Here is a 24798-nt window from a genome sequence, read left to right as displayed (position 1 = left end):
CTGCTAAAATGGAAACCATTGAGCGCGAGCGCTCCGAAGCCGTCAAAAGCCAAAACAACAACACTGAGGAGCACGAACATGAAGTTGGTCTGTTGAATGTCCGAGTTGCTGAACTCAATACAGCGTTAGAGTCTGCCAAAGCGGAGGCAGATAAGCTCAGTCGCAGCAATTCTGGCCTTGAAGAACAACTGCGACTGGAGATTGAAACAAGAGACGGCTTTCTGGATAAATGGGTTGCGGAGCAGACGCGAGCGTATACAACAATGAAGGCTGCAGTCAGCGCTGAACGTCGCAAAGCAAAGGTTCGAGCTGCGAACTGGGAGTTGAAGTCAGATGAACTGCAGTCAGATAGCATGGAAGTTGGCAGCGAGCCCATCACCCCAGTCAGCATGACACGATTTGTTGATGTGGAGGTTGGACGGGGGAAGCATCGAAGGCGGCTCGACAGTGGAATTGGTATTCTCACTGAGGACGAGCTAGAAGACGAGGTGGACGTTGTTCCCTCGGACCCAGCCGATCTTTGACCTTTACTTTTGTTGTTCTATTGTATTTACTTTCGTTATCTAGACTTCATCCTCTGGTACAGTTAGTCTATCTTCAAGGGCCATCTGTAAGTCCGAAGAGATGTATGATATGTTTCATTGATTCCCATGGTATTCAAGAAGATAGTTCTTCTCAAGAGATGCATCCATGGTGTAGTAAGTAGTCGATGATTAACATTCCAGGCACTGATATACCTCCATGGCTTATCTTATCGTATCGATGACGTTGCCACGACGAAGCTTAAGAAGATGTAGACGACGGCTTCCAAAGTCAATCTCTTCAATGTCATTCAGACTTCTAGGTTTTAACTTGATTAGACCGTCTACTGAAATCATTTATCATGCCAGGCTCAGAAAAGGCATCCAGATACCGTCTCAAAGTCACCGCAGGCCCCGACTACGACCCCGCAACCCACCAAGACGTCCCAGTAAACGAAGACCAAACACTATACATCTCAAACTCACATGCGTCAACAAACCTCGCCGTCCGAATCCAGAATTACACTGGTAACTTTTCTCCCAGCCATATCTCATATAGTCTTATGAGGACGTATCTAACACAGCCCGCTAGGCTTCCCGGACGGCGCCCCCAGGACCAACACCTACTTCACACATCCCTCACATCATAAAGACCAATATTCGATCTCATTTGCAATTTCCTTCACCAAGCCCATAAATGGAGACGACCTTCTCTTTGGTAACGATTTCGACAATCCAATCCGAGATAGACTCCCACCGGGGTTCGGTGCCGCTCTCCGTCTCGTCCAGTGGACGATTGACCCCTCACTTGATGGCGATGCGCATGCCGATAAGCCGTACCTATATAGTCCGGCATTGGCGACGTGGAATGCTCTCCGGGTTGGGAGGCAGATAGACGGGGTAGAAGGTGGTGGTAAGCTGCCGGATGTACATGGGTTGGTTGTTGAAGAGGGTGAGGATGAGGGAGTCAATGTTCGTGAGGAATTGGGTGTACCTGGCGACATTGGGGCCAGGCGATCGCATTTCCACAGCGAGGAGAAGAGGAAGGGGTGGGAGTTTCAGGAGGGGAGGGTGTATTTTGCGGATTTTGGGAATGGGTACTTGGATTTTAATGGTCTGTTGTCCCCTCTATTTTTGGTTTTGCTTCTAATTATGTTGCTGTTTTTATATTTGGCCCCCAATAGGTGCTAATGGGACGCTTATATAGACTTTACCCTTCGTCTCCCCGGGTTCAATATCAATGCACTGCATTATATTGATGAGAAGACACATTCTCTGCGGTATGTGCTGAAGAACAGGGCGACTGGTGATGTTTATCTGGTTGTTCTGTTCACTTTAGTTCACGAGAGTGAGGATCAGAATCCTGTATCTGGGCAACGAGGGAAAGTCAAGGGGGGTAGGTTTGACTGGGAGGAGGAGCCATCCGCTGCTGATGTCGAGTAGAACTAGAACGTATAAATATAATCTTGCCAGCCGATAGAACCCGAGTATATATCCATTACCTCAGATCAGAACCGGTCCTGGAGCATAGTATCGGGGTTATCGACAAGCTGCCGAGCGAGCATGGTGAAGCTCGAAACATATAGCCTAATCACGAATAGTATTCTTCTAAATGAACTATGAGCTCAACATAACTATGATACTTGATTGGCTCGAGTGTTCACTACAACCTTGACGAAGAAGAGTGGCACAGTATAAGTGAAGTGAACCTAGTGACTCAATCTAGAGCGAACCTGGCCTTATCCAGTACTATGAAACCTACAGTTGTCCAATTGCGGTTGGTCATATTTCTTCTTCCTAAGCTTCTCTCAAGGAGACCGCTTGCACCATGTCTACCAAAAAATATCTCCTCTTCTCTCGACAATACGGCCCGAAGCCTTGTGCCACCAGAAACAGCGATAGCATGTCCTCCGGGGAACTATATCGTCAGCTCGGGGATGGGAGTGAGCGGGATAAGCGTACCGTTCTATATTTTAAGTGCTGTATTGGGTTTTATGGTAGCTACCAGGTCAGCATATCGCGATGTGAGTTCGATGAGGTAGAGCCGAGAATGGTGGATGCCGGGAGGTTGAAGACTGAAGAGATATGTTACAGGTAGCTGCATAAGTACGAAAATGATATTCACTTCCAGCTAAACTAGGTAGCTAGCGGCCATTGTTTAATTCTTAAAAACCCAATGAGTCTTGTAAACCTTCCTCTACTATTGCTGACACCTTCCCATTCTGATAACGCTCCGGCGCACCTTCCAAGAACGTAATATCTGATCTCCTCCACAAGGTGCGGCGGGCCGGTGGACATGCATCGCTCCTCCCCTGCGCGGCTACCGAATAGTTATAAAGGGCAGGTGCTACTTCCGCAGCTCTTGAGGAAGGTGCGATGTTGACAGTTTCAGACTTGTGCTCCAACCAGCTAGTCGAATGGGAACTTTATGAACACCCAGAGCGCTGTAAACCTCAACTTTTATTCGTTTACAGAAGTACTAGAACTGGCTTAACTCAATATATACGCGTACTTTACAGTCTCTTGAGCACATCGTCCAGGACCTCGGTGGTGGTGGCCTTGCCGCCCATGTCGGGGGACAGGTACTTGCCCTCATCCAGGTTGCCGTCGACAGCTGCGTAGATCTTAGCCGCGGCATTCTCCTCGCCTAAGAACTCGAGCATGAGGGCGACACTGCGCAGAGTAGCAATGGGGTTGGCAATGTTCTTGCCCTCAATGTCAGGGGCGCTACCGTGGCAGGGCTCACCGATGGCAAAGCCGTCACCAACGTTGGCACTGGGCACGAGACCCAAGCTGCCGACGAGAGCCGCGGCGCCATCGGAAAGGATGTCTCCGTAGAGGTTGGGGGCAACGATCACATCGTAGTACTCGGGCTGGCGGAAGAGCTTGTAGACCATGGAGTCGACGATCTGCTCCTCGACCTCGACGGAGGAGAACTGCTGAGCAGCGAGGGCGGCGCGGGCGGTCTCGCGGAAGAGACCATCGGTCTGGGAGAGGACGTTGGACTTGTGAGTGATGGTGACCATGGGCTTGGTGCGGAGACCGGAGGCAGGGGTGGCATCGCGGATCTTCTGGCGGCGAAGAGCAATTTCACCAGCAATAGTAGCGATGCGGGACGAAGCGCGCTCGGAGATCTGCTTGATGGCCCGGGCAACCTTGCCGTTGGGAGTCTGTTCAGTGCTCTCTTCCTTCACGTAGAGATCCTCGGTGTTCTCGCGGACAATGACGAGGTCAATGGGGTTACCGGCACTGCTGCCGACGGTGGTCTTGACGGGGCGGACATTGGCGAAGAGGTCGAGCTTCTTGCGGAGAGCGACGATGGGGGAGGAGTAACCGGCGACCTTGGTGGACGGAGAGCTATTCGAACTGCATTAGGGACTGCTCTCCTTTTGTGGCTAGCTGGTATACAACGAACCTGACAGCTCCGAAGACAGCTCCGTCACATTCCTTCTTCAAGATCTCAACGGTCTTGTCGGGCAGAGCAGTACCGGTCTTCTTGAAGCAGTCGTAACCCGCCTCGAGGTCGACAAAGTTGAACTTCAGGTTCAGAGAGGAAGGGAGGGATTCCAGGATCCGTTTACCGGCCTGAAAATACGAGCACGATTAGCACCTCTTCGTCTTGGTCGTCTACCACATGCGACTCACCGGAATGACCTCCCGTCCGATACCGTCACCGGGGATGAGACCTGCACAGGGTTGTCAGTAAATGCTCGTCAGCAGCCAGTACTATATAACATAAGAAAAGACCAATTGACCTATGCGAAGAGTCCTAGCAGCAGCCATTGCGAAGATATGAGGTTTCCTGCGGTCCAGAAAAAGGTCCGTGATCGGAGGGAATTGTTTTTGTATGACAACCGGGATAATATTGATCCGTGGTACCGCCGAAGAATCGGCACATCATCCATCGGGATTGCTTCGTCGACGTCCGATGTTCAGGTTCAGGTTAAGGATGTTGTTTCTCTTTCCAGGTCTTAGATGTTGAATCTATCTGAAACGAAGGCGTTGTCCCAATTTGTATTGTCGTCTCGCACCTCCGCACCACACTTATCATTCGCTCAAATCAGACCCAACCAGAGATATATATTCGCTAGCCTACAGCAGGCTGAACGCTTTCTACATTCATAATATTACCAATGAAAAACATTATATCATCTGCCACCGGCTCTTCCCTTTCGCGAAAGCCTCAATTTCCAAATTTCCCAGTTTCCCAAACACTACAAGCTGAGCAAGCAACTTGCAGGACGGACACTCTTTAGAATACGCTCAACCAAAACAATGCATATTTCGCACCACCTTTTCCACCGGAGTCTGGACAAGGCACAATGATCACCGCAATATGATAGCCAACCATGCATGAAATCGGGCACATCCGCCGCAAGGTACATGGAATAGGAAGACATGCTTAGCAGCTCAGCTCGACATAACATTATTTTCATTTGTGCCTCCAATGGCAACCGAAATCAACTTGTATTATTTCATATTCTCAAGCTTTCCATGGCACATTGGATGAGTTGTTACGGTGCATATGGAGGCTGTCTCTACTCTGTACTCTCTGCGCCCATCAACGAGCCAGCAAGGGTTGACAGACAGAACGGGAAATGTGATCGAATGGCCTGATTTGGGCTAATTTATCGATTTTGAATGTCGCTTCACTGACATTCTCCAAATGCGTGGAATTTGCATTCTCCTGGTTCCGATACCACTTCAGGCGCCCTGGAAAGAATATTCGCACCATTTCAATCGAGTGCCTGCCTCCTTGCCTGAGATGTAAACTTTCCTGCATCCCTGTGCGGACCAATGCATGATAATGCGCGCAGATGTTCGCAGAGGCATCCGGCGGAGATACACAGGTTTACCCACCAGCTAGCCAACTATCGAATTCTGCGATTATATCATAGTACTTGTACCTTGCAGAGTTTCGACGGAAGCCAGGTACGAGCCCTGCAGTCACACTGTACAGTAGTCTCCGTCTGCCGAGTGGTGCGGTTCATTGGAGGCCGATCAACAGTCAAGTCCAACACCGATCGGACGGTTGAACCCGCATTGGCCCAGTGCCTCCTTTCTACTAGTGTCTATTCTGAGTACACGGGAACACATAGCTTACAATTGGCTTCCGAGCACTCCGAATCGTCGGAAGAGGCTCGGTCCTTCCCTAGCCTGCAACCAAGACACGAACGCGGTTGTTCGATTGTCTTTATACTGTTTGCAAGATGGACTTGACTTGGGTGTCCACCCAGACGAATTCAAAGGGAAATACCCGATCAAAGGGGGGCGAAGTAGTGTTATAGTGCCCCTTTATAAGTGGCTTTTTGGGAAAAGCAAGTTAACAAGTGGTCATAACTTCATAAGGCAGCCGAGAAGCAATATTGTGGCGACGCTATGGGCCATGGAGTCACGTAACAGAGTAAATGGGCCGAGATTATTGGATTGCATGCAGGAGGCCCAGTGAAACAGAGCGAGCGTAACAGAAGGCCGGAAAGCCCAAAGATGAAGCCGCGGATCCGCCCCCTGAATTGCTGCCTCAGGCGTGCTACCCACTGCTGCTGCGTCTGTCTCCTTTCTTCCTCCATCTAAATGATTGACTACTCTGTTCATTCCATGCTTATTCTAGAGCCTTTCTCTACCATGTCTGTTGGGCCTGGAATTTTCTCTCTGGCTGACCAACTCTGCTATTGACCTGCTTTGCGTCTACCCGACTTTGTTTGTTTACTATCGCCACACTGTTTATATCCCGCTCATCCCCCGCCCTGCGTTCCGTCAGACCAACGTGTCCTAGCTTTCGCGACTCCGCGCGATACAGCTCACATTAGTTCTCACAACCGCGGATTAGATCACATCCTGCGGTCACCGCTATAACCGTCCGCGTAATCAAACTTCGGCCGTCCAAGGCCTCGCTCAACACCTTCCGGTTCGCGAATTAGCCTCTGCGTCACCATGGCCGACAAAGGTGCCCACCCCGGCGTGAAGAGTCTCCTCGCAAGATTCGAAAATAGCCAGCCAAGTGCCGCGTCTCCTCCTCCTCGCGATAGATCTCCCGCCGGCTCGGATAATCTATCGAAGGTACGCGCAAGCTTTGTCGCTGTTGATGGAGGGTCTCAGGGGGGTCCCGCTCTGGGCTTACGCCGCATAAGCCCGCATAGCGACAGCCTCTCATCGCCATCGAGGGCCAAAAGCTTTGGGTCGGATGATCTTGATGGTAGCGTCAAGAGTAACGGATCTTCCGCTCAACCAACCAATGGGTTTGGTAGCCCTCAGCAAGCGAATGCAACCGAGAAACAAGACACTGTCACCGCTACCGTCGAGCCTAAAGGAAAAGAGAAGGCAGAGGAAGTAACAACTGAAAACAAGGAAAACCAGCCGGCACCCAAATCTCCCACAGTTGTGCCTGAAGCATCAACAGCGAAGCCCGCAAAGACCGTTTCGAAGAAGTCATCAAACGTGAACGCCGGGAAGGCAGCCTCGACCAACAAGCCTGCCTCTCAAGCGCCAGTTTCGAAGACCCCAGCCACATCACGCACAGCAACCTCGGCCACCAAACCTGACGCCGAAAAGACCACTAGAGCAACCCGCGCCTCTAGGCCATCTACAACTACTGTTAGTGGAAAGAGCGATGCGGCGAAGGCACCTGTTCATAAAACAAGCCGGACATCGCTTGCCACAACAAATAAGCCGTCTACCAGGCCGACCCGTGCTTCGCCTCCCGCTCGTGAGGCCAACAAGCCGGCAGCCCGAAGTAGTGATGTTCGATCCTCATCGGCAGCTAGACCAGCTCGCGTTACAAATCCCACCACAGCTTCTCAAACGTCAGCAGGGAAGTCTAGCGCTACTTCTGGTCTATCGCGCAAGCCGTCCAGCTTGAAGAGCACAACACGCCAACGTGCAATCACCCCTACCGCATCCAGTGTTCGTAAGCAAGCAGCATCCCGTTCGCCCCCTGGACAGTCACCGAACGATCGCCCACATTCCCGTTCGAGTACGGCCTCTAAGCCCGTCGACGAGAGTTTTCTGGCTAGGATGATGCGCCCTACAGCCAGCTCCGCAAGCAAGACGCACGAGAAAGTAGAAATCAGGAGTCCTCCTCGATCCAATGTCACCCGCTCCCCCAGGAAGGTACCATCAAAGTCGGACACACGTTCACCCCCTGCAACGAAGCAGAAAACTGTACCCAAAAAGCCTTCCGAGCCCAAGCAGCGCCCTGCCAGCGAATCAGCCGAGACTCAACAGAAAGAACAGAAGGCTGAGCCCGTGCAAGAGGCCGCTCAGCAAGCTACCACAGATATTCCTGCCCAGACTTCGAGCAAGTCTCCGGAACCTGTTGTTGAAGCCAAGCCACACCAGGAGGCACCCGCTGATGCACCAGTGGAGTCTACTGATGAGCAGGCTGCTGAGCCGGCGGTTGAACCTGCTGCTGAGCGTCCTACTGAGCCTGCTGCTGAGCCTTCTGGCAGCAAAGCCAACGAGGAATCGGAGGCGACTCCTGCCGCACTTCCAGAGCAGACAACCGAAGAGGTAGTCTCCGAACCCGCCGAGCCCACAAAACATGAAATTTCTCAGGAGGTTGGCGAGAAGGCTGAGCCCACAACGGTTCCTGCACACACAACAACCGAGATTCCTGAAAAGAAAGTTTTGGCTCCAGCTGCAGAGATTGTGGAAAAGCCAACCGAGCCGGCAGACGTCAATGGTGCCGACGCTCCTCAAACAGCAGAACCAACTGAATCCGAGGTATCTGCTGTTTCACAAGACAAGGAGCCCGCTGCCACTAACGAAGTCCCCCTTGAGCCCGTGACCAAGCCTGCCGAAGTTGATATTGATCTCAGCAAACTGACACTAAACGACAAAGATGCCTCGAACTAGATGAATCTCGTCTTCTTTCAGCCACATCCAAATATCTTGACAATTCTGATTACTATTTCGATTCTTGTGACATACTTTGCTATACCCTTCTCACTTCTACGTTTCCAGAGACGACTCCTTTGTGCCGGCTTTGTCGATTTTCGGTTTTATTCTTTTTGGGGACAATTTATGCCACAGCGCAGCACAACTAACACTTGGTTGCGCATTCATTAGCGGTGTTGGAAATCCTTGGGTGATTTAGCGTTTTTCCTGCATCTTGCATCAATCTGTCTAGGAGTATCTTGGCTGTTTCCTCTTCTCATCTTCTACTTACATGTTTGATGTACCTTCTTGTGATTATACCTTGATCGTTTTGCCATTCTATTTAACCTTTCCGGCTACTCCTGGGAACAGAACCTCGGCGTCACACCCAGAAGTGTTTTGGTCTGAAGGCCTTTTTGTTAGATTACTCACTGTTCTCGAAATTTCTTTTCTGAATAGCATAGATTTACTTAGGTATATGTGAAAATGTAACTAAAGATGCGCTATCAATTCGATCAGTCGTACCGGGTTTCTACCTTAGTCCAAAAGGCGTGCCTTGAAATGAGTAGACACTCGCTTGTAGCTCCATGCACAAGGAAATAACCCTGCCACCTGCAAAACGCAGAATAGACAATCACATTGAGACTTACACTGTATCGCATTGCGGTGAACTGGTAGCAGTCGGACTTCTCAATAAAATGTCTTAGCCTGTTACCCATCACAATATCTGATGCGTACATGCCTCCCTATGTAAATGGATAAAACCTCTACAAACAAACTACTGAACATCATCAACAGAACAAACACAAACGAAGCTGTCAAAGACGGGACAAATCAGAGCCTTTTCTCCAACTTCTTCAAAAACCGATTCACGCTGCCCTCAACCTTTGACGCCGAGTCCTCTAGTTTCCGTGACCGCTGCGGAGGTTGCTGCATTGCTAGCTTCGCGTGCTCTTGAAGATGCGAGCCTGCTTCTGCCTCCGTCGGCCGGTACATTTGCCTGTGGATGTCGTATTCGGAGGAGGATGATTGATGTTGATGATGCTGCGAGTGTTGGTGATGAAGCTGATGCTGATGCTGAGGGCTGGGCGTCTGGTCGTAGGTGTAGTTTGAGTAGCCGCCTACTGCCGGGACTTGGCTGCCGTAGAAGCTTGGAGGTTGCTGGTGTTTTTGGATTGGATGGACTTGTTGAGGCTGGGCAGCGAAGGTGTGAACAGGTTGGACGGGTTGGGTGATTGAGATCTGTTGCTGGGTGCCGCCTTGGAGGAGAGTTGGTGGATATAAGGGGGTTGTAACTGGTGGGCTTTGGACAGGTGGTGTTTGCACAGGCGGACTTTGGATAGGTGTTTGCGATGGGAAGGAGCCTGTGCGGGGTAGCCCTGCGCTTGGGGGTGGGGAGGCGTAGGACCCGGGAATGGAGTATGGGGTTGTCGGGACTTGCGCAAGTTGCGGCTGGGGGGGAGGGGGTATACCGGCAGCAGTAGTAGCAGGGTAGCCTCCTCCGAGAGGCTGGCTAGGGTTAGTGTAGGGCACACCGTTGTCCGCTGCTATGGCGGCGGCGAGACCGGTTCCGTCTGCGGCATCGGGGGGAGGAGGTGTTTTCTGGCGATGCTTGATGGGTTCTGGCGCTGCGGGGGCGGCTGGGTTATATGGTAGAGGGGCAAGCTGAGCGGAGTCTCTCTTTTGCTCAGCATGAGGGCTAACCGAGGACGTGTGTTGGGGTGACGTGGCTGGATTGCCCATGGGAGGTGGTGGAGGGATACCAATGGGCGCAGGACTCACGACCGCCGTTTCTGATTGGGAATTTCGGGTTTGTCCATTCTGATAAGCCGGGTCTGTAATGGCCACATTCTCTAATTGCTGGACGACTGTACTTGTGGCATTGCCTTCTGAGGAGCTTGGTGGGCAAGGGTGCCGGTCGGTTTCCACTTGCGCGCGCGACAGGTAGCTTTCAACCGAGTCTAGAAATTGGTCGGCGTCGCCTGGAGTCCAGAAGTAGATATCTAGAGTATGGAGACGCTGCATGGGATTGTGTGCGTCGTTAGTGGGCAATTGCCATTCGTAAGGGTTCGCGCTATTGGGAGGCGGGGGAAAGGACAATCCTCCTTGCGCTTGATGTGTTTGTCCATCCACGGTTATTGTACATCGAGATGGAAATGAGGTAGAGTGTTGTATATGGGCATTATCGAGAGCTGTCGACAAATTAGCTTTCAGAGAAAATATTAGGGTGCAGATGCGACGAGCTTACCACCATTAAATGCATCCTGATCGGGCGTACCAGGGTTATTCGCCGCTTCAATCCTCGTCTTCTGCTGGATGTTGTTGCGGTATAGATATAGATAGGAGCTCTTCTCGAATCGATGAAAAACAGGTTTCGGAGTTGGTGCAGCAAAGTAATAATGGATATCGGCAAAGCTGCATACGTCAGACAATGCGATCCCAGGGTATGTGGGGTAGTTAGGATACTCACAGAGTCAGTACTCGCTCCTCGCCTGGTAACGGAGGCATGATTAGAGGTTAGTTCGTTGTTTGTAGTAGATAAAGGGACGTAGAGCGATGACATAGAAATAGGGAAAGGGAGATTGAGAAATTAGGCAGCTAAAATGATTTATACGCTCTCGATAAAAAAAAAAAAAAAAACCACTTACCAAGAGACTACTGGCCGTGATATGCAGTCTGCAGAACGCCGGCGGCAATGAGGGCGCTTAGAAGTTGGAGATGATTCGACGATGGATAGACGGTGGATGCCTTGCGTTTTGGCCTTAGAATGCAGGCATAAACACCGGCCCCGTCCTTTTGTTTCTCCGAAAATTTCATCGAGCTGCCCGCGGTCAACAGCTTCACGCCGTCTAGATCTCGACTTGCGTTCCTCAGTGTTTGCGATACCCCGGGTCTTTCCCCCTTCATACCTCACAGGTATATATTAGATGAAAACCTCCACTTTTGAAATGCTCCCCCAGACTGATTACCCACTGTTCAATTCCAGAACCCTTAATTGCCAATTCCTCCGAGGCCCATCCGGGTCAATTCCGCCAGATCGCAGCTCAGAATGTCTCTCGTCAACTTAGCCCACGTCTGCTCGCACTTGAACAATGCGACCAAGGCTCGCCTTGGCTTTACCTCGATCTCGAACTCCAACCTCCACTTGAAGCTTTGCCTCGCCCTCCAGAATGACGGTTTCCTTTCGTCTGTCGTCCGCGGAGGCCCCGAACCGCCGGCGATGCATAACCTGCTAGGAATTCCGATCGCACAAGATGAAACACGGCCATTGGAGCCTTTAACACAGAGCAACATTGCGTCAAGGCGGCTGTGGTTGGGTCTGAAGTACTGGCAAAGTCAACCGGTTCTTTCCAAAATATCCATGGTCAGCAAACCCACCCGACGGATCAGCATTGACGTTGCCGGACTGCGCGAAGTCGTTCGAGGGCAAAGAAGCAATTATGTTGAAGGACTGCGGTCGCCCGGCGAGAGTCTCTACCTTTCAACGGACCAGGGCGTCAAGGAAGCACGAGAGTGTGTCGAGAAGAAGATCGGAGGACTTGTCCTTTGTCGCGTTCTATAATGACTTAGTGGAGGGAATAGACCGTCGCTGAGGTATTCATTCGAGGGGTGTTGTACGATGGGCTTGCATTATATCTGGAGTTTGGTCAGTCGCAGCATCTCATTTACTTCCTGATTGCGACTGTTGGGATAAACAACTACTGTACATTAACCGAAGTAACTTCAATTACCATTTCTTTATTATTCAAATTGTTTCCTGCGGATATATCAAAGGGGGCGTAATTAAAGAGCGGCGTGGCCTAGATACTCTACCTCCTAAGTAACATTCTTGGAACCCAGAGATCTTGTGACAGGACGAGATAAAACCCCGTCGTCCATCGACGTCTCATTTCCTCCCTTTTTTCCCCGCCGCAGTGAATCAAACAATCATCCTCAATCAGGTCCTGCTGTGTTTTATTATTGGATTTATTTGCTGTTGGGCGCGCATGCCACTTTCAATCTCAGAATTTGAAATAACGAGTTGCATAACCAGGGCCAAAGGGCCTCTCAACACGCCGAGTACGGACAAAAAGTAGATGACCACGGAATGACATGAAATGCGGAGGAGCTCTTACTAACTACTATGACCGGAAGTAAGGTATCTATCAGAAGCGTCGTCATCTCAGGCGGAACTGGCTTCGTCGGCGCAGCCACTGCAAGAGCATTGGCAGAGAGGCACCCGGAATGTGCCATTACTATCGTCGACCTGCATCCCCCGGGCCCAACACATGCCGTGCCAGGAAGCGCTACCTTCATTCAAGCTGACATTACCAATGCCGACGAAACTGCAAAAATACTCCAGCACACTCGGCCAGACGTTGTGATTCATACTGCTGGGATCGTTCCAGATCTTGCCGAGCGATTTGCAAGGAGGCTGCAGAACCATGTATGGCGAGTCAATGTCGAGGGCACGAAAAACATGCTTGAAGCCGCAAAGAAAAGCGGATCAATTGCCTTCATCTACACAAGTTCCTGCTGTGCAGTGACTGATGACTTGGGAATGCCTTACCCTAATGTTGACGAGAACTGGCCCACATCTCGTACATCTCTCATATATGGAGAATCTAAGGTTTGGAGCCCCGAGTGCTTTCTTCGCTGCTATTCGTCTTGTAAATTTTCAGAATTGCTGACGATATTACCGGTCGGCCAACTACTAGGCAGCCGCTGAGGCTTTGGTCCTCCAATATTCGAGCGATGCCATGCCTACCTGCTCGCTCCGACCTTCTGTCCTTTGCGGGCCTGGTGACTATCAGCTGGTCCCCGCAATTCATGCATGCATCGCAAAATGGGAAACGCCGTCTGTCATAGGGACAGGATTGAACCTATGGGATGTCACCTATGTCACCAACGTCGCAGAAGCCCATGTCCTAGCTGCGGAAAACTTGACATCCTCGAAGACAGCCGCCGGGGAAGCTTTCTTTATCCAAAACAACGAGCCCATCACCTTTAGGGACTTTTGCCTGGCAATATGGGCTCATTTTGGTCACACTCCGCCATTTGAGCTCCACATCCCCGAATGGATGGCATATTTTGCTGGGTTGATCTCTGAGGTCTTCACCTGGGCTTTCGGGAAGACACCAACTCTCAGCCGCGGTAGTGTTAGAGATGCATGCGCTGTCCGATATGCTAACGGAGAAAAAGCACGACGGATTTTGGGCTATGAAGCGCGCGTCGGTATTGAAGATGGAATACGCATGAGTTGTGAGGTACGTCATTATTGAAGATGATGCTGCACTGCGTGATATTTCGAGATTTTCACTGACAGCGAAGCTCAAGGACTATGCCCGCCGTCAAGGGATCGAGTTGTCGCCACCGCTGAAGCGAAAATCAGAATAGTTCCCTGCCTCTCTTTCTCTATCGCGCTGCCCCATTCTATCATTGTTAGGGTGGTCTGGTTTTGCGCAACAACAACAAATAATACGAATGACTACCGCGACCAAAGCAGAGTATTCCCCGCCAACTGAACCATTGATCTTATCCAATCGGTAAAGATAGGCCCATTGGGTACCGGCTGAGTCTCTGGGTTAGCAGCAGATAATCCAGCGAGAGAGTCACAGCTGGTATCAACGGATAGGATTCTACAGCGTCAGGCAAGATAAGTGTCTCAGATTCATGGCCATTGATTTCAACTCTCACTTGTTTCTTCCCCCTCTTTCCTTCGCATCAGTTATTTCTTGGCACGGCTCCTGTACCCTTGATTTTGTGATTTTTGGTTTGTTGACGAAACGGGTGCTCCGTATCCGAAGTATGCAAGGACCAATACCTTCACCTTGAAGGGAAGACGATAGGGTTAATAGTTGGGCCGTTATTCTCCCGCTCCCGTGATTGCAGTGCTCGAATCGTCCTCTCTATACCACTTCTGGCGAGCTGAGCATGTCGGCTCCTGGCTTGGGCGGCAACACATGCAGCCATATGTCTGCCCAACGCTCCAGAAGGCTCGGTATCCTCGCAGACAGCGAAGATCCCATGATCTCCACACTTCGTTTCCCAACTTTAGGCGGCTGTTTGTCCCGGGGTTGAGGCCCTTGGACGGTTGGACCTCGAGGTTCGACCTTCAATTACAGCAGCTCTTGTTCCTGTGCCTATAATGGCGTTTTTATGAGGTTTCCACTCCCGTGTTTGAGAAATATTGAGGAAAATCGGGGCAATTGGATTATACTTTGTCATACCGGGAACATTTAGCTGGGATACTCCCTGTAATCATACATCTTGGTTGTCTATTACTGTCTCGAGTAGTCGGATTATGACCTGAAGACCCCTCCCCTCACATCACTAAGAATAGGGCAAGGTCGGGGCCAAAAACTCTCAAGGAACCCGGCATGGCGACGCTGCAAAACCCTGTGCGACCCCGAGTCAGTGGTTGCAAATGATTTGCGGAGTCCACGAGCGTTGTCGGTTGTCACCTTCGCGATGCCCAATGGTCTTTAAGCTTTTCAGCCATCTCAAGCCGTCCGGAGCTGTGGATACTATCAGATTTGGGGACTAAACATGTCCAGAGCCAAAAGAATTTTGAGAAATGTGCTTTCAGCCTAGCATAGTCCTGATGGGGCCAAAGCTTTGGGATTGGGAAGCTGTTGTCGACTGTCGTGCCGAGCGGGTGCATGCGCCCTGCCAACCTCTGTCATTGCTGCCCAAAACCCTAAACATCCATCTCGACCCTTGCGTTTTCTCCTCATTTGGTGTGCGCTCCGATCTCATTAGAGGATAGGATCGGCTTACCAAAGTTGGCCACGTTCTTCCTGTGGGGGCAAAATCTTGGAGTCTCTTTCCGCAGAGTCAGGCCCATCCATGCCAAACCGTGCTTAATGGCTGCCAGAGCTATCCACCTGATGGATAATGGGACGGCAAAAAAGTCTAGCCTCGGAGATCTTCCTTTCTCTCTGGCGATTGCGATGATTGCTCGATCGCCATCGTCATCTTGTCCGTGTCGCGACCGCCGCTCCCGTTCAATCTATTATCGTTCCCACCCTGTCAACCCACTGGAGCGTGGAGAATTCCCTCAGGCTCCGTTGTCCACCGTGTACGACTCCATATTCCAGGCGCCCTTGATGCCCGGCTTATTCCTGGCGCGAATAGAGATCCTCCTCGAGCCTATCCTGGTCGCTGGCTGCGAGTCACCGACTAACAGTGCCTTCTTCACACTCCGTGGGTCTCAGAAAGGAAGAGCTTATCTGCCGCCTCGATGGTTTTGCCCGTGCCCTGGCTTTTTACATATATGCCACACGGCCTTGCGAATTCCATGAACTCTTTGGTTTGATACGCACAATCCAGCCAAGGCTCCTTCCAATAAAGCACATGAGACCCCGACTTTTATTAAACCATCCTTCCTCCACTAGTCACTTGTTATACTTATTCTCACACCTTTCCCTATGTACTTTCAACATATGCCCCTCATCCTTCACCCTCCAGTGTCAGCAATGTCTTCGTACTTCTCCGGTACAAGCACAGGCAGTAGCTCCTATACACACTCGCTGAGTAACGACTCAGATACGTGGTCTCGCCAGAGGTTAGCTTCATCGGGCACTCATTCCTATATTGCCCCTTCCACTCCTATTTGTCTTCCATTCCGGCGTGTGTTGTGAAGGAGGCTCACATTACATAGTGCGATGTTTCCACGCCAGCCACAAATATACGGGACTTCTGGCGAACCGCCGGTGATTTATCAGCCAAGGTATTCCTACCCTATATAGATTTTTTGTTCCCATACAATGCTGAAAGCCTCCATCTAGTACAAAACCATTTTCTCCTCCACCGAGGCTTGACCCTGGACCCATAAACACGCAAATTGCAACTTCAAGGCCACCAAAACTTGTATCGCCTGAATTTGACTTCCAAATTCCTCATGGATCTATTCCGGCATCTTCACATTCACCTGGGTCTATTGGTCTTTCTCCAAGGGGGCCGTTACCACACCCAACTCCGCTGTACCGAGAGCTAAACCATCCTGCTCGTCTTCCGGTTGACTCTCTCAGGCGGGATTACGACTTCGTAAAGCCACCGGAGAATGCAGAGTACCTTATTGAACGAAAAGGTCGCCGCACGACAGACAAGTACAAAGGAACCGTACGACATCATTCACAGAGACGTCCCTCAAACCGTGATGAGTTTGATGGGCCCCATCAGTTTTTAGACCCGCCCTCACCACAGTTGGTCGCTGCACAAGGGAGGGATTTACCCCATCTTCCTACTAATCTTGATGTCTCAGAGCAAGACCGAATACTAGCTTCGGTAAATGACCGGCTGTCACAATGCGCGTTTGACTTCGTTGCAAAGTACCGATTCCCTATTCCACTAGAGCCCGACAAGAGACAGGTGAGGGTCCCATCGGACCGTGAATGGACTGAGTGGGTGTACCTTCTTAGGAGGTTAGCGACGAAGCGACGTATACCTGCTAGGGTGCTCTACAATGGTCAAATAAAACAACTAGTCACGGTGTTGGAAAACTCTCTGGAAATGAGACATGCTGCCAAACACCAATCACGACCCATCAAGGATGACCGAAATGTCCTCCAACTCATTTCCGCCGGAACCCAAGTGGCTAAGATCCTTAAGGATGCCAGTGCCATGGAATACCTTGACCGCCTTTATTCAGACACGGAGAAACGCATACAAGAAAGGCGTAACCGCCGAGTCAAGTTTGCCACGCCTTGACTGGATCTGGACTTATAGCCCTTGATTATGATGCACAGAGGTATATGATTCCTCTCCAATAAGGCCGATATTTTCTTTGATTTTTACTATGACTTGGATCCTTTAACATACCTCTTCCCCCCCGGATGGATACCCAATCCCGGAATATCTCAGGACCCGTTTGCCAGGAGAACTATCCACGGATCATAATGATACCCTTTTGCAAATGATGAATTTGGTGATCCGCAATCCCACCCCCCAGCTGGCTGGAAAATAATCTATTGGACATTCCCGCTCCCCCGGACCTTAATATCAAGAGGCAGCCTTCCTGGGCCGGAAATGGAAGGACTCTGCCTGAGTCCATGGCTTCTGTCAATCTGTCTCTGCCACAACTTCCGACTCCTTTTTTCGCTAACATTTCGGCAAGTGGTGTTTACATAGTCCAGAATTGTACGCTGCTCCAATTATACTAGCCTCCTTGCCCTTGTCGGATCCGTTCTTCCTGTCATCGCTAGGTATCTCGGCGATTTTTTTCTATTGTGGGATTGGCTCTCTGCGTTTTATGATATATTGACGTTATTTTGTGACTGGTTCGAGGTACTCTGGGATATATGTGATCTTCTTTGTATTGTACGAAAGCAAGTCTGTTATCGAAGAGCGGACACACCATTTTCGAACCAGTCTATATGTTGCGACGAGTTTAACGTGTTTCATTTCATGATTTATGGTGCTGTTGGGTTTACTATTTGATGGGCGCTGCCTTATTTTGGGATATTTTTGTCTGTTTCTTTTCTTTTTGTCGTTGTGTTGTTTTGCCAGCTGTAAGGGCCCTATCCCTCTGAATGGATCGATCCACAAACTCTACCACGAGTCTCTTGGCTACTAACAGTCTATGCACCAGTCCAAGTAATGAGGATTCTGCTGAAAGAGCACAAAAATCGAACAGAAAAAGAAGCATTCTAAGTATGCAAGGACGACCCAGGAAAGGCCCAGTTGCATTCCTGGAGCCCGGCATACCTATCAGGCAGCGTTTCGACCCCTCCAAGGTACCCGGACTATCCGCTGCCAACCACTACCAAGGGTCTAAATGATTGGCTTCTTCTGTGGGCTAATACTAATGGAATGTTCCCGTGTCGGAAACGCAGGCAGTAATCAGAAGTTAATGGATTGCCTCGTGTACTGCATACCTTTCTCAGCTGGGCACGCACGCAGCTACTGCATCCTCAGGATTCCCGAAGTCTGCTATTTTATCATGCATTTGACGTTGTTTACGTGTTTTATACTCGGAACGACAGCACAAAGTAACCATAGTAACAGGAAGCACACTAAATATGTGCAACGCTGATAGAGCGGGATGAGTATAGTCTGAGTATCATACATATACATATATATATATATACACTCCGTCAAAACGCGGCAACGATAATGAAAATAACAATATAGATTAAAAGTTCGAAATCTATATTAACTTTTCTTGCTTCACCCTTTTTACAAAACCTAGGTCAACATAAGTAAGTGTAGTCTATCTGGACAAAAGACCCTTCACTAGATCTCTCAAACCCGTTAATGGCGAGAAGAACCTCGCAGGTTGCTTCCAGACGAAGACAGCAGCGACAGCAAACGTCGACAGCACTGTCGAACCGAATACGGCACCCAGGATCCTGCCTTGCCTGCGGTTCACCCGGATGATTTCTGAATAGCGCTGGTTGCTGAAGCTGACACGGGTATACTGGGTCTGCCAACCGAGACGCGGCACGTAGTGGTACAGGGCTTCCTCGACGTACTTGCGTAATCTGTACAGGGGTTGTTTGACGCCCGAGCGCATCTCAACGTAATTCTGCTTGGAGAGGTCATTGATAGCGTGTGCGTCGGCGGAGCGAGCGTCGGTGTATTCCTGGAATGCCAACTGGCGAGCAAGGGCACGCGATGCAGCACTGTGCTTGTGACTTTCGGGGCCGTAAACGCCATGTTTGTCGAGGCATTTGAAGAGGAATTGGATGTCTTCGAGGCCGGCGTTCAGGCCTTGTCCGTAGAAGGGAAGGACAGCGTGCGCAGCGTCACCGACGATGACGACGCTGGAGTTGTAGTGATGTGGCTTGCATTTGATGCTAATGAGGGGGAGGTGAGGGTTTGAGGTAAATTGAGAGACGAGGTCGGAGGGAGAGATGAGTTCCGGGCAGACGCCTGGGAAGTGCACGTCAAAGAACTCGAGCAGGTCCTCGGTGGAGCGCTCGAGTTTGGTGTAGTGGATTGCTGGTGCGAATAGGGTGCAGGTGAAGGATTTGTCGACGGACGGAAGGGCGATGAACATGAACTCGTTTCCGGGCCAGATGTGGAGATGGCTGGGTGAGATGAGGAACTCGTTCTGCGGTGATGGTGGTATGCGGAACTCGCACCACAGCGTGTCGATATACTCCTGTTGGTAGTCGACCCGGGAAAACTTCATCATGTGGTATCTGCTGGCCGAGTGGGCGCCGTCTGCACCGATCAGGAAATCGAAGTCCACCTGTATCTCGGGGACGCGGCCGGACGAGCCTGGAAGGGGTGATTCGCCGGGCAATCGACGCTCGAACCATGCTTTTTTGGCGTTGAAATCAGCGCCCGTCAACTTGTGGTTGAAGAATAGTTTGATGTTGGGCGTCCGCTCCAACTCATCGAGGAACACGTTGCTCAGCATCCCTCTGTCCGCCGAATAGTTGCCCTGTATTGTTTCGTTAGCTATGATTCGTTGCAGTTCTAGGATAACTAACCCGGCCATGGACATCGTAAGCTTGTGGTGCTTCCCATAGCTTCCCATCGTCTCTTCCGTGAATCATGCGCCCAGAAATCGGCACGACCTGTTCGAGAATCTCCTTAATCACACTCTCCCGGTTCGCATGTTGCATCGCCGTGATTCCGCGATGAGACAAAGAAAGATTAATGGATTTTGTGAAATTCAAAGGCACAGTGCCAGGAACTCTGAGGTCTGTAATCAATATGCATGGTAAGCACAACTATGCATTGGATATAAGGGTATATATTGTTGGAGACAGCCATCTGCAACATATACTCCAAGAATGCAACGCTCGGACCCGTTATGCTTTGGTAAGTACCAAATCGTGCAACCCGCCGTTGTATCCGGTTGCAATGGATGTAAGATAGCAAGTACGGAAGGACTAACCTCCTCGAAGCTCATACAGTTCCACATCGTCGCCCCTTGCAGCAGCATAGAGAGCCGCGAGACACCCGACTGGACCCGCGCCGACAACGACAACTTTTTGCTTGGCGGGTGTTTCCATTGCGACGGCGCAGCGACAAAACGGTCACTCTGCTCCAATGAACTGTTGTATGACCTGGTGCCGACCTATGAATTGGCTTGAAGGGTACAGGATAATCTCTGTTGTGGCCATTGGCGGCCTTGTCGTGGCTTGTGACGCAGACCCCTGCTGTGTCACGAGACCAGCGATACCGGTGACTGCTCGTCCATTTTCGGCTTAGTGAAGATCTCTACAAATCAAAATCACGTGGGTGTTATCGCACGCTAGTCTGTTCCTGGAGAGCGATAAACAGGAATACGCTAATCCACTTTAGGCTAGTGTCTTTGAATGTCCGCCGACCCCAATTTTTCTGGCCGCGACTCTACCCTCCACCATCTGTGTATCTATACGTATTCGCCATTTCGAAGCTCGTCCTTGCTTTTTGATAAGAAACAACCCACCTTGAATAATCGCCAATTATATAGCAACCATGGCCGCTGAAGTTGCGGCACCCCGGAAATGTCTCGGCACCGAATGTGCTAAGGATGCTGGATCGCTTCAGTGCCCGACATGTCTGAAGATGGGCCTCGACAGCTTCTTCTGCTCGCAGGACTGTTTCAAACGAAGCTGGGTAGGCGCTCAAGATCACGCTTACCGCGCGCTTCCCAGTTTATATATGAATGCTGACCTTATCTACGTAGAGCGATCACAAAGCTCTCCATAAAAAGAGTAATTTCCTCACCAACCTTTTCCCTCCAAAAGTAGTTTCTGAACCAGACCCAGCTACCGGACATTACAACCCCTTTCCTTCCTTCGGATTCACTGGGTCGCTGCGACCCCTCTACCCGCTATCGCCGATGAGAACCGTCCCTAAGTCGATACCCCACCCGGACTACGCCAAGGATGGTATTCCCCGTTCGGAGCAGAAATTTGTTGGCCGACACAACATCACCATCCTAAATAAGGCGGAGCAGGAGGGCATGCGTAAAGTATGTCGACTAGCGCGAGAGGTCCTTGATATTGCTGCGCGTGAGCTGAAGCCCGGCGTCACCACCGACTACATCGACGAGGTTGTGCACAAAGCGTGTGTTGAGCGCAATGTAAGTACCGACAGGGGAACCTCAAAAACACGTAAGGTTCAGAATGCTGATGCGCCTATAGTCCTACCCGTCACCTCTTAACTATGTTAACTTCCCTAAATCGGTTTGCACCTCGATCAACGAGACCATTTGTCACGGTATTCCGGACCAGCGGCCGCTCGAGGACGGCGACATTATTAACATTGATGTTACTTTATACCACGAAGGGTTCCACGGGGATATCAACGAGACATACTACGTTGGGGAGAAGGCTCGGTCGAATGCAGATGCTGTGCGGGTAGTGGAAACGGCAAGAGAGTGCTTAGACAAGTCTATTGAACTCGTTAAGCCAGGTATGCTGTTCCGGGATCCTGGAAATGTGATTGAAAAACACGCCAAGGGCCGAAACTGCAGCGTGGTGAAGACTTACTGCGGCCACGGAATCAACCAATTGTTCCATTGTGCGCCAAACGTTCCTCACTATGCCAAAAACAAGGCAGTTGGAACCGCGAAGCCCGGAATGTGCTTCACAATCGAACCTATGATCAATGTCGGCACGCACCGTGATCGTCTGTGGCCGGATGACTGGACCAGCACAACAGCGGATGGCTCGCTGTCTGCTCAGTTTGAACATACCCTTCTGGTGACGGAGGACGGCGTGGAAGTTCTTACCGCGCGCCTACCGGACTCGCCTGGTGGACCAATCCCGATCCCTGGATTAGAAGAAGGTACGGAAACCAAGACTGATGCGTGACGTTAAGGTGCATTTTATTGAGACAGTTGACGAATGTAATGAGGGGACGAACTTTGCATGACTTCACTGCTATCATTAAAATGTGGCTAAATTGCCTAGATAAACGTTGTATATAGCATACCTAGGTAGTAGTAGTCGATAGCCCTACATAGCATGAATCCATAGCGCATAGACTATAGAGTACAGACTACAGAGTACATACCGGGCTTTCAGATCTCCTATCAAGATTCGGAAGTTGTGTCGGTTCGCCTAGGATTGCCCAAACCCGTCCGCGCCACCCCGCTCGCTCTTCGACATACCCGATGTGACCAATCACTAAGCAAAATTACCAAACGGGGCGGAGCTTGTCATCACGTGATTTAATCACATCTTGGAGAAGAGCCGTGGTGAAATCGGTTATTGTCAGTCAACCCCCTCAATCCTCCTGCATTAGTTAACAGAGGCTCTGAGCAAGGCAGATTGGCGGCAACATGTCTCCAGAAAGAGATCTCTCAGAAACGTCCCCGTTGCTGGGCTCGCAAAGCAATGGCAATGCTTCCTACGCCACAACGGCCGAGTCTGTCGCGCAACCAAACCCAGCCTTATCGGAACAAGGACTCCCAGAAGGTGAAGATGCAGCCAAGAGTAGACCGCAAAGTGTACAAGGTCTAAGCTACATAATCCCAGCGATTTCACTCGGGGTAAGAGCTAGTTTTATTTCCAACGTACGCCCTGCGTCTTGCTAAATTTAACTTTGTTTAGATATTCCTGTCTGCCGCCGATCAGACAATTATTGTTGCCAGCTATGGAAAGATTGGTTCCGATCTGAAGGCATTGAACCTGACCAGTTGGATTGCTACTTCCTACTTCCTGACTTTGACTTCATTCCAGCCCCTCTATGGCAAGCTGAGTGATATCTTTGGTCGGAAAAGCTGTTTGTTGTTTGCATATGCCGTGTTTGGTACAGGATGCTTGTTCTGTGGTCTTGCACAAAATATCCACCAGCTGATTGCTGCCCGTGTACTGGAGAGCCATGATCTTGAAAGTTTGTTGTTCGTGTGCTGATACGGTCTTCTAGGTCTTCCAAGGTATCGGGGGTGGCGGCATGACCACGGTTGTGAGCATCCTTCTAAGCGATATTATTCCGCTTCGTGAAAGAGGTGTCTGGCAGGGTATTATTAACATTATATATGCGACCGGAGCTGGTGTTGGTGCGCCTCTGGGTAAGGGACCTGGAGCCTTTCCGCTGAATTCTGCCTTTCTGACTTCGCTCAACAGGTGGTATCTTAGCGGACTATATTGGCTGGAGATGGTAAGTTTTCCGCCTACATGCCAACAATTTGCCATGTAGTCTGACTTATATGCAGGGCTTTCATTGCTCAATTCCCCTTGTGTATTATCGCCTTCACCGCAGTCTCCATTGTGCTAGACCTACCCGCTCCAGAGGATAGCCACTGGAAAACGAAACTTCGCCGCATTGATTTCCCTGGGGCAGTAGTGCTTATTGGGGCAGTTCTTGGCTTCCTCATTGGTTTTGATCGAGGCAGTAATGTGTCTTGGACGATGCCGCTGACAATAGCCTCGCTAAGCGTTTCGGCCTGCCTGTTTGTGTTGTTCGTCGTGGTTGAGATATACTATGCAACCGAACCATTTGCTCCTGGCCATATAATCTTCGACCGTGGTTTCGTTGCTGCCTACGGGTGCAACTTCTTCAGTTTTGGTGGCTGGCTGTCCGGACTTTTTTACCTTCCATTGTTCTTCCAAGCCGTTGACGGCGTTTCCGCAACAGGGGCAGGCCTCCGACTTCTACCTAGTATCCTTTCCGGCGTCAGTGGGTCATTGTTTGCCGGCTTTGTGATGAAATGGACTGGAAAGTACTATTGGTTGACAGCGGCTGGCTATGCCTCGCTCACTCTGGGCCTTGGTGTTATCTTTGTCTTCTCCGGGGCTGTTACAAATAGCTTGGTGCCCCTTATCTTGGGAACCGTAGCTTGTGCATTCGGAAACGGCATTGGCGTGACTACAACTCTAATTAGCCTGAGTGAGTCTCAGCTTCCCTACTTCGCTGCCTGTTTGCTAATATACGACGTGTCAGTTTCCAACGCGGCGCAGGAAGACCAAGCGGTCGTGACCGCTTGCTCGTATCTATTCAGGTCCCTCGGATCTGTCATCGGCCTTTCCCTATCTTCAACGGTTGTTCAGCAGGTTCTCAGGACACGCCTGAGAGATGCCCTGCGCGACAGCAAGGATGTCGATAAGATCGTCGATGGGGTCCGACAGAGTCTGGAATTCATCAAGACTCTGGACCCTGTTGTGGCAAGGATTGTTCGTGACTGCTATGGATGGGCGACCAATAAGGGATTCGCCTTTTTGATTGGGGTTGTGTTCCTTGCCTTTGTGAGCAGCTTATTCATTCGCGAACGAAACTTGGCACGGTAGAATCCCCTTGATCCCCTTGATGAAGTGATGAAGCGTATAAAAGTATTTATATAGACAAGAAAAGAATGGGGGGTTTGCATAAGTTCTACATTTAGTATTTATAGTGCATAAATGTTAGCAAAGAATTGCATTGTCTTGAAAAGTACACCGACTCTATGCTCCCGTCTCATTGCGGAGACAAGCGGAAGGCGGCGAGATGATGATGGTTTCCTTTCTCGCCTTCGCTGACGTTCTCGACTAGAACC

General features: G+C 50.5%; 9 protein-coding genes across 9 annotated transcripts; 6 read left to right on the top strand and 3 right to left on the bottom strand.

Moving 5' to 3' along the window:
• The first annotated feature begins 704 nt into the window (after positions 1–704).
• ASPSYDRAFT_1140414 (DUF1769 domain-containing protein) lies at positions 705–2157 on the top strand. Its single transcript, XM_040839968.1, has 3 exons — positions 705–1049; positions 1114–1635; positions 1729–2157. Exons 1-3 carry the CDS (start codon positions 884–886, stop codon positions 1962–1964), a joined length of 924 nt encoding a protein of 307 aa, XP_040700270.1. The 5' UTR covers positions 705–883; the 3' UTR covers positions 1965–2157.
• Positions 2158–3034: 877 nt separating this feature from the next.
• lysB (homoisocitrate dehydrogenase lysB) lies at positions 3035–4304 on the bottom strand (the record flags this gene model as incomplete). Its single annotated transcript, XM_040849750.1, has 4 exons — positions 3035–3878; positions 3937–4106; positions 4167–4207; positions 4277–4304. The coding sequence occupies 4 exons, from the start codon at positions 4302–4304 to the stop codon at positions 3035–3037; spliced, it is 1083 nt and encodes a 360-aa protein (XP_040700269.1).
• A 4926-nt stretch (positions 4305–9230) lies between these two features.
• ASPSYDRAFT_156764 (uncharacterized protein) lies at positions 9231–10904 on the bottom strand (the record flags this gene model as incomplete). Its single annotated transcript, XM_040842589.1, has 3 exons — positions 9231–10588; positions 10645–10811; positions 10867–10904. The coding sequence occupies 3 exons, from the start codon at positions 10902–10904 to the stop codon at positions 9231–9233; spliced, it is 1563 nt and encodes a 520-aa protein (XP_040700268.1).
• Positions 10905–11445: 541 nt separating this feature from the next.
• Positions 11446–11958, top strand: ASPSYDRAFT_91720 (mitochondrial 37S ribosomal protein uS8m; the record flags this gene model as incomplete). Its single annotated transcript, XM_040852537.1, has 1 exon — positions 11446–11958. One exon carries the CDS (start codon positions 11446–11448, stop codon positions 11956–11958), a length of 513 nt encoding a protein of 170 aa, XP_040700267.1.
• A 561-nt stretch (positions 11959–12519) lies between these two features.
• On the top strand, positions 12520–13772 carry ASPSYDRAFT_156895 (uncharacterized protein; the record flags this gene model as incomplete). Its single annotated transcript, XM_040842602.1, has 3 exons — positions 12520–13005; positions 13106–13642; positions 13713–13772. 3 exons carry the CDS (start codon positions 12520–12522, stop codon positions 13770–13772), a joined length of 1083 nt encoding a protein of 360 aa, XP_040700266.1.
• Positions 13773–15853: 2081 nt separating this feature from the next.
• Positions 15854–17087, top strand: ASPSYDRAFT_59760 (uncharacterized protein; the record flags this gene model as incomplete). The annotated part of the gene is made up of 3 exons (XM_040849749.1): positions 15854–15942; positions 16039–16107; positions 16166–17087. 3 exons carry the CDS (start codon positions 15854–15856, stop codon positions 17085–17087), a joined length of 1080 nt encoding a protein of 359 aa, XP_040700265.1.
• A 1274-nt stretch (positions 17088–18361) lies between these two features.
• On the bottom strand, positions 18362–20570 carry bna4 (kynurenine 3-monooxygenase). The gene is made up of 3 exons (XM_040847498.1): positions 20227–20570; positions 19817–20031; positions 18362–19767 (listed from the first exon to the last, which is right to left on the bottom strand). Exons 1-3 carry the CDS (start codon positions 20342–20344, stop codon positions 18589–18591), a joined length of 1512 nt encoding a protein of 503 aa, XP_040700264.1. The 5' UTR covers positions 20345–20570; the 3' UTR covers positions 18362–18588.
• A 139-nt stretch (positions 20571–20709) lies between these two features.
• On the top strand, positions 20710–22341 carry ASPSYDRAFT_47741 (methionine aminopeptidase MAP1). The gene is made up of 4 exons (XM_040847497.1): positions 20710–20933; positions 21004–21031; positions 21086–21402; positions 21464–22341. The coding sequence occupies exons 1-4, from the start codon at positions 20793–20795 to the stop codon at positions 22133–22135; spliced, it is 1158 nt and encodes a 385-aa protein (XP_040700263.1). The 5' UTR covers positions 20710–20792; the 3' UTR covers positions 22136–22341.
• Positions 22342–22551: 210 nt separating this feature from the next.
• ASPSYDRAFT_47739 (putative MFS multidrug transporter) lies at positions 22552–24701 on the top strand. The gene is made up of 6 exons (XM_040847496.1): positions 22552–22815; positions 22877–23134; positions 23193–23337; positions 23393–23426; positions 23482–24155; positions 24210–24701. Exons 1-6 carry the CDS (start codon positions 22606–22608, stop codon positions 24551–24553), a joined length of 1665 nt encoding a protein of 554 aa, XP_040700262.1. The 5' UTR covers positions 22552–22605; the 3' UTR covers positions 24554–24701.
• Positions 24702–24798: the final 97 nt, after the last annotated feature.

Source organism: Aspergillus sydowii, assembly GCF_001890705.1.
Source record: "Aspergillus sydowii CBS 593.65 unplaced genomic scaffold ASPSYscaffold_9, whole genome shotgun sequence".
In the NCBI taxonomy this organism is placed as follows: domain Eukaryota; kingdom Fungi; phylum Ascomycota; class Eurotiomycetes; order Eurotiales; family Aspergillaceae; genus Aspergillus; species Aspergillus sydowii.
The sequence above is the reverse complement of the archived record's forward strand: the minus strand, read 5'-3'. Positions and strand labels throughout refer to the sequence as shown.

Coding starts and splice junctions, on each gene's coding strand:
- ASPSYDRAFT_1140414 (XM_040839968.1), top strand. CDS start 884: ATGCCAGGCTCAGAAAAGGCATCCAGATACCGTCTCAAAGTCACCGCA. Junction 1,050..1,113: donor CCGAATCCAGAATTACACTG/GTAACTTTTCTC, acceptor ACAGCCCGCTAG/GCTTCCCGGACGGCGCCCCC. Junction 1,636..1,728: donor TGGGTACTTGGATTTTAATG/GTCTGTTGTCCC, acceptor ACGCTTATATAG/ACTTTACCCTTCGTCTCCCC.
- bna4 (XM_040847498.1), bottom strand. CDS start 20,344: ATGGAAACACCCGCCAAGCAAAAAGTTGTCGTTGTCGGCGCGGGTCCA. Junction 20,032..20,226: donor ACTGTATGAGCTTCGAGGAG/GTTAGTCCTTCC, acceptor TATTGATTACAG/ACCTCAGAGTTCCTGGCACT. Junction 19,768..19,816: donor CTTACGATGTCCATGGCCGG/GTTAGTTATCCT, acceptor GAAACAATACAG/GGCAACTATTCGGCGGACAG.
- ASPSYDRAFT_47741 (XM_040847497.1), top strand. CDS start 20,793: ATGGCCGCTGAAGTTGCGGCACCCCGGAAATGTCTCGGCACCGAATGT. Junction 21,032..21,085: donor CAAAGCTCTCCATAAAAAGA/GTAATTTCCTCA, acceptor AACCAGACCCAG/CTACCGGACATTACAACCCC. Junction 21,403..21,463: donor AAGCGTGTGTTGAGCGCAAT/GTAAGTACCGAC, acceptor ATGCGCCTATAG/TCCTACCCGTCACCTCTTAA.
- ASPSYDRAFT_47739 (XM_040847496.1), top strand. CDS start 22,606: ATGTCTCCAGAAAGAGATCTCTCAGAAACGTCCCCGTTGCTGGGCTCG. Junction 23,338..23,392: donor TGGTGTTGGTGCGCCTCTGG/GTAAGGGACCTG, acceptor TTCGCTCAACAG/GTGGTATCTTAGCGGACTAT. Junction 24,156..24,209: donor TACAACTCTAATTAGCCTGA/GTGAGTCTCAGC, acceptor ACGACGTGTCAG/TTTCCAACGCGGCGCAGGAA.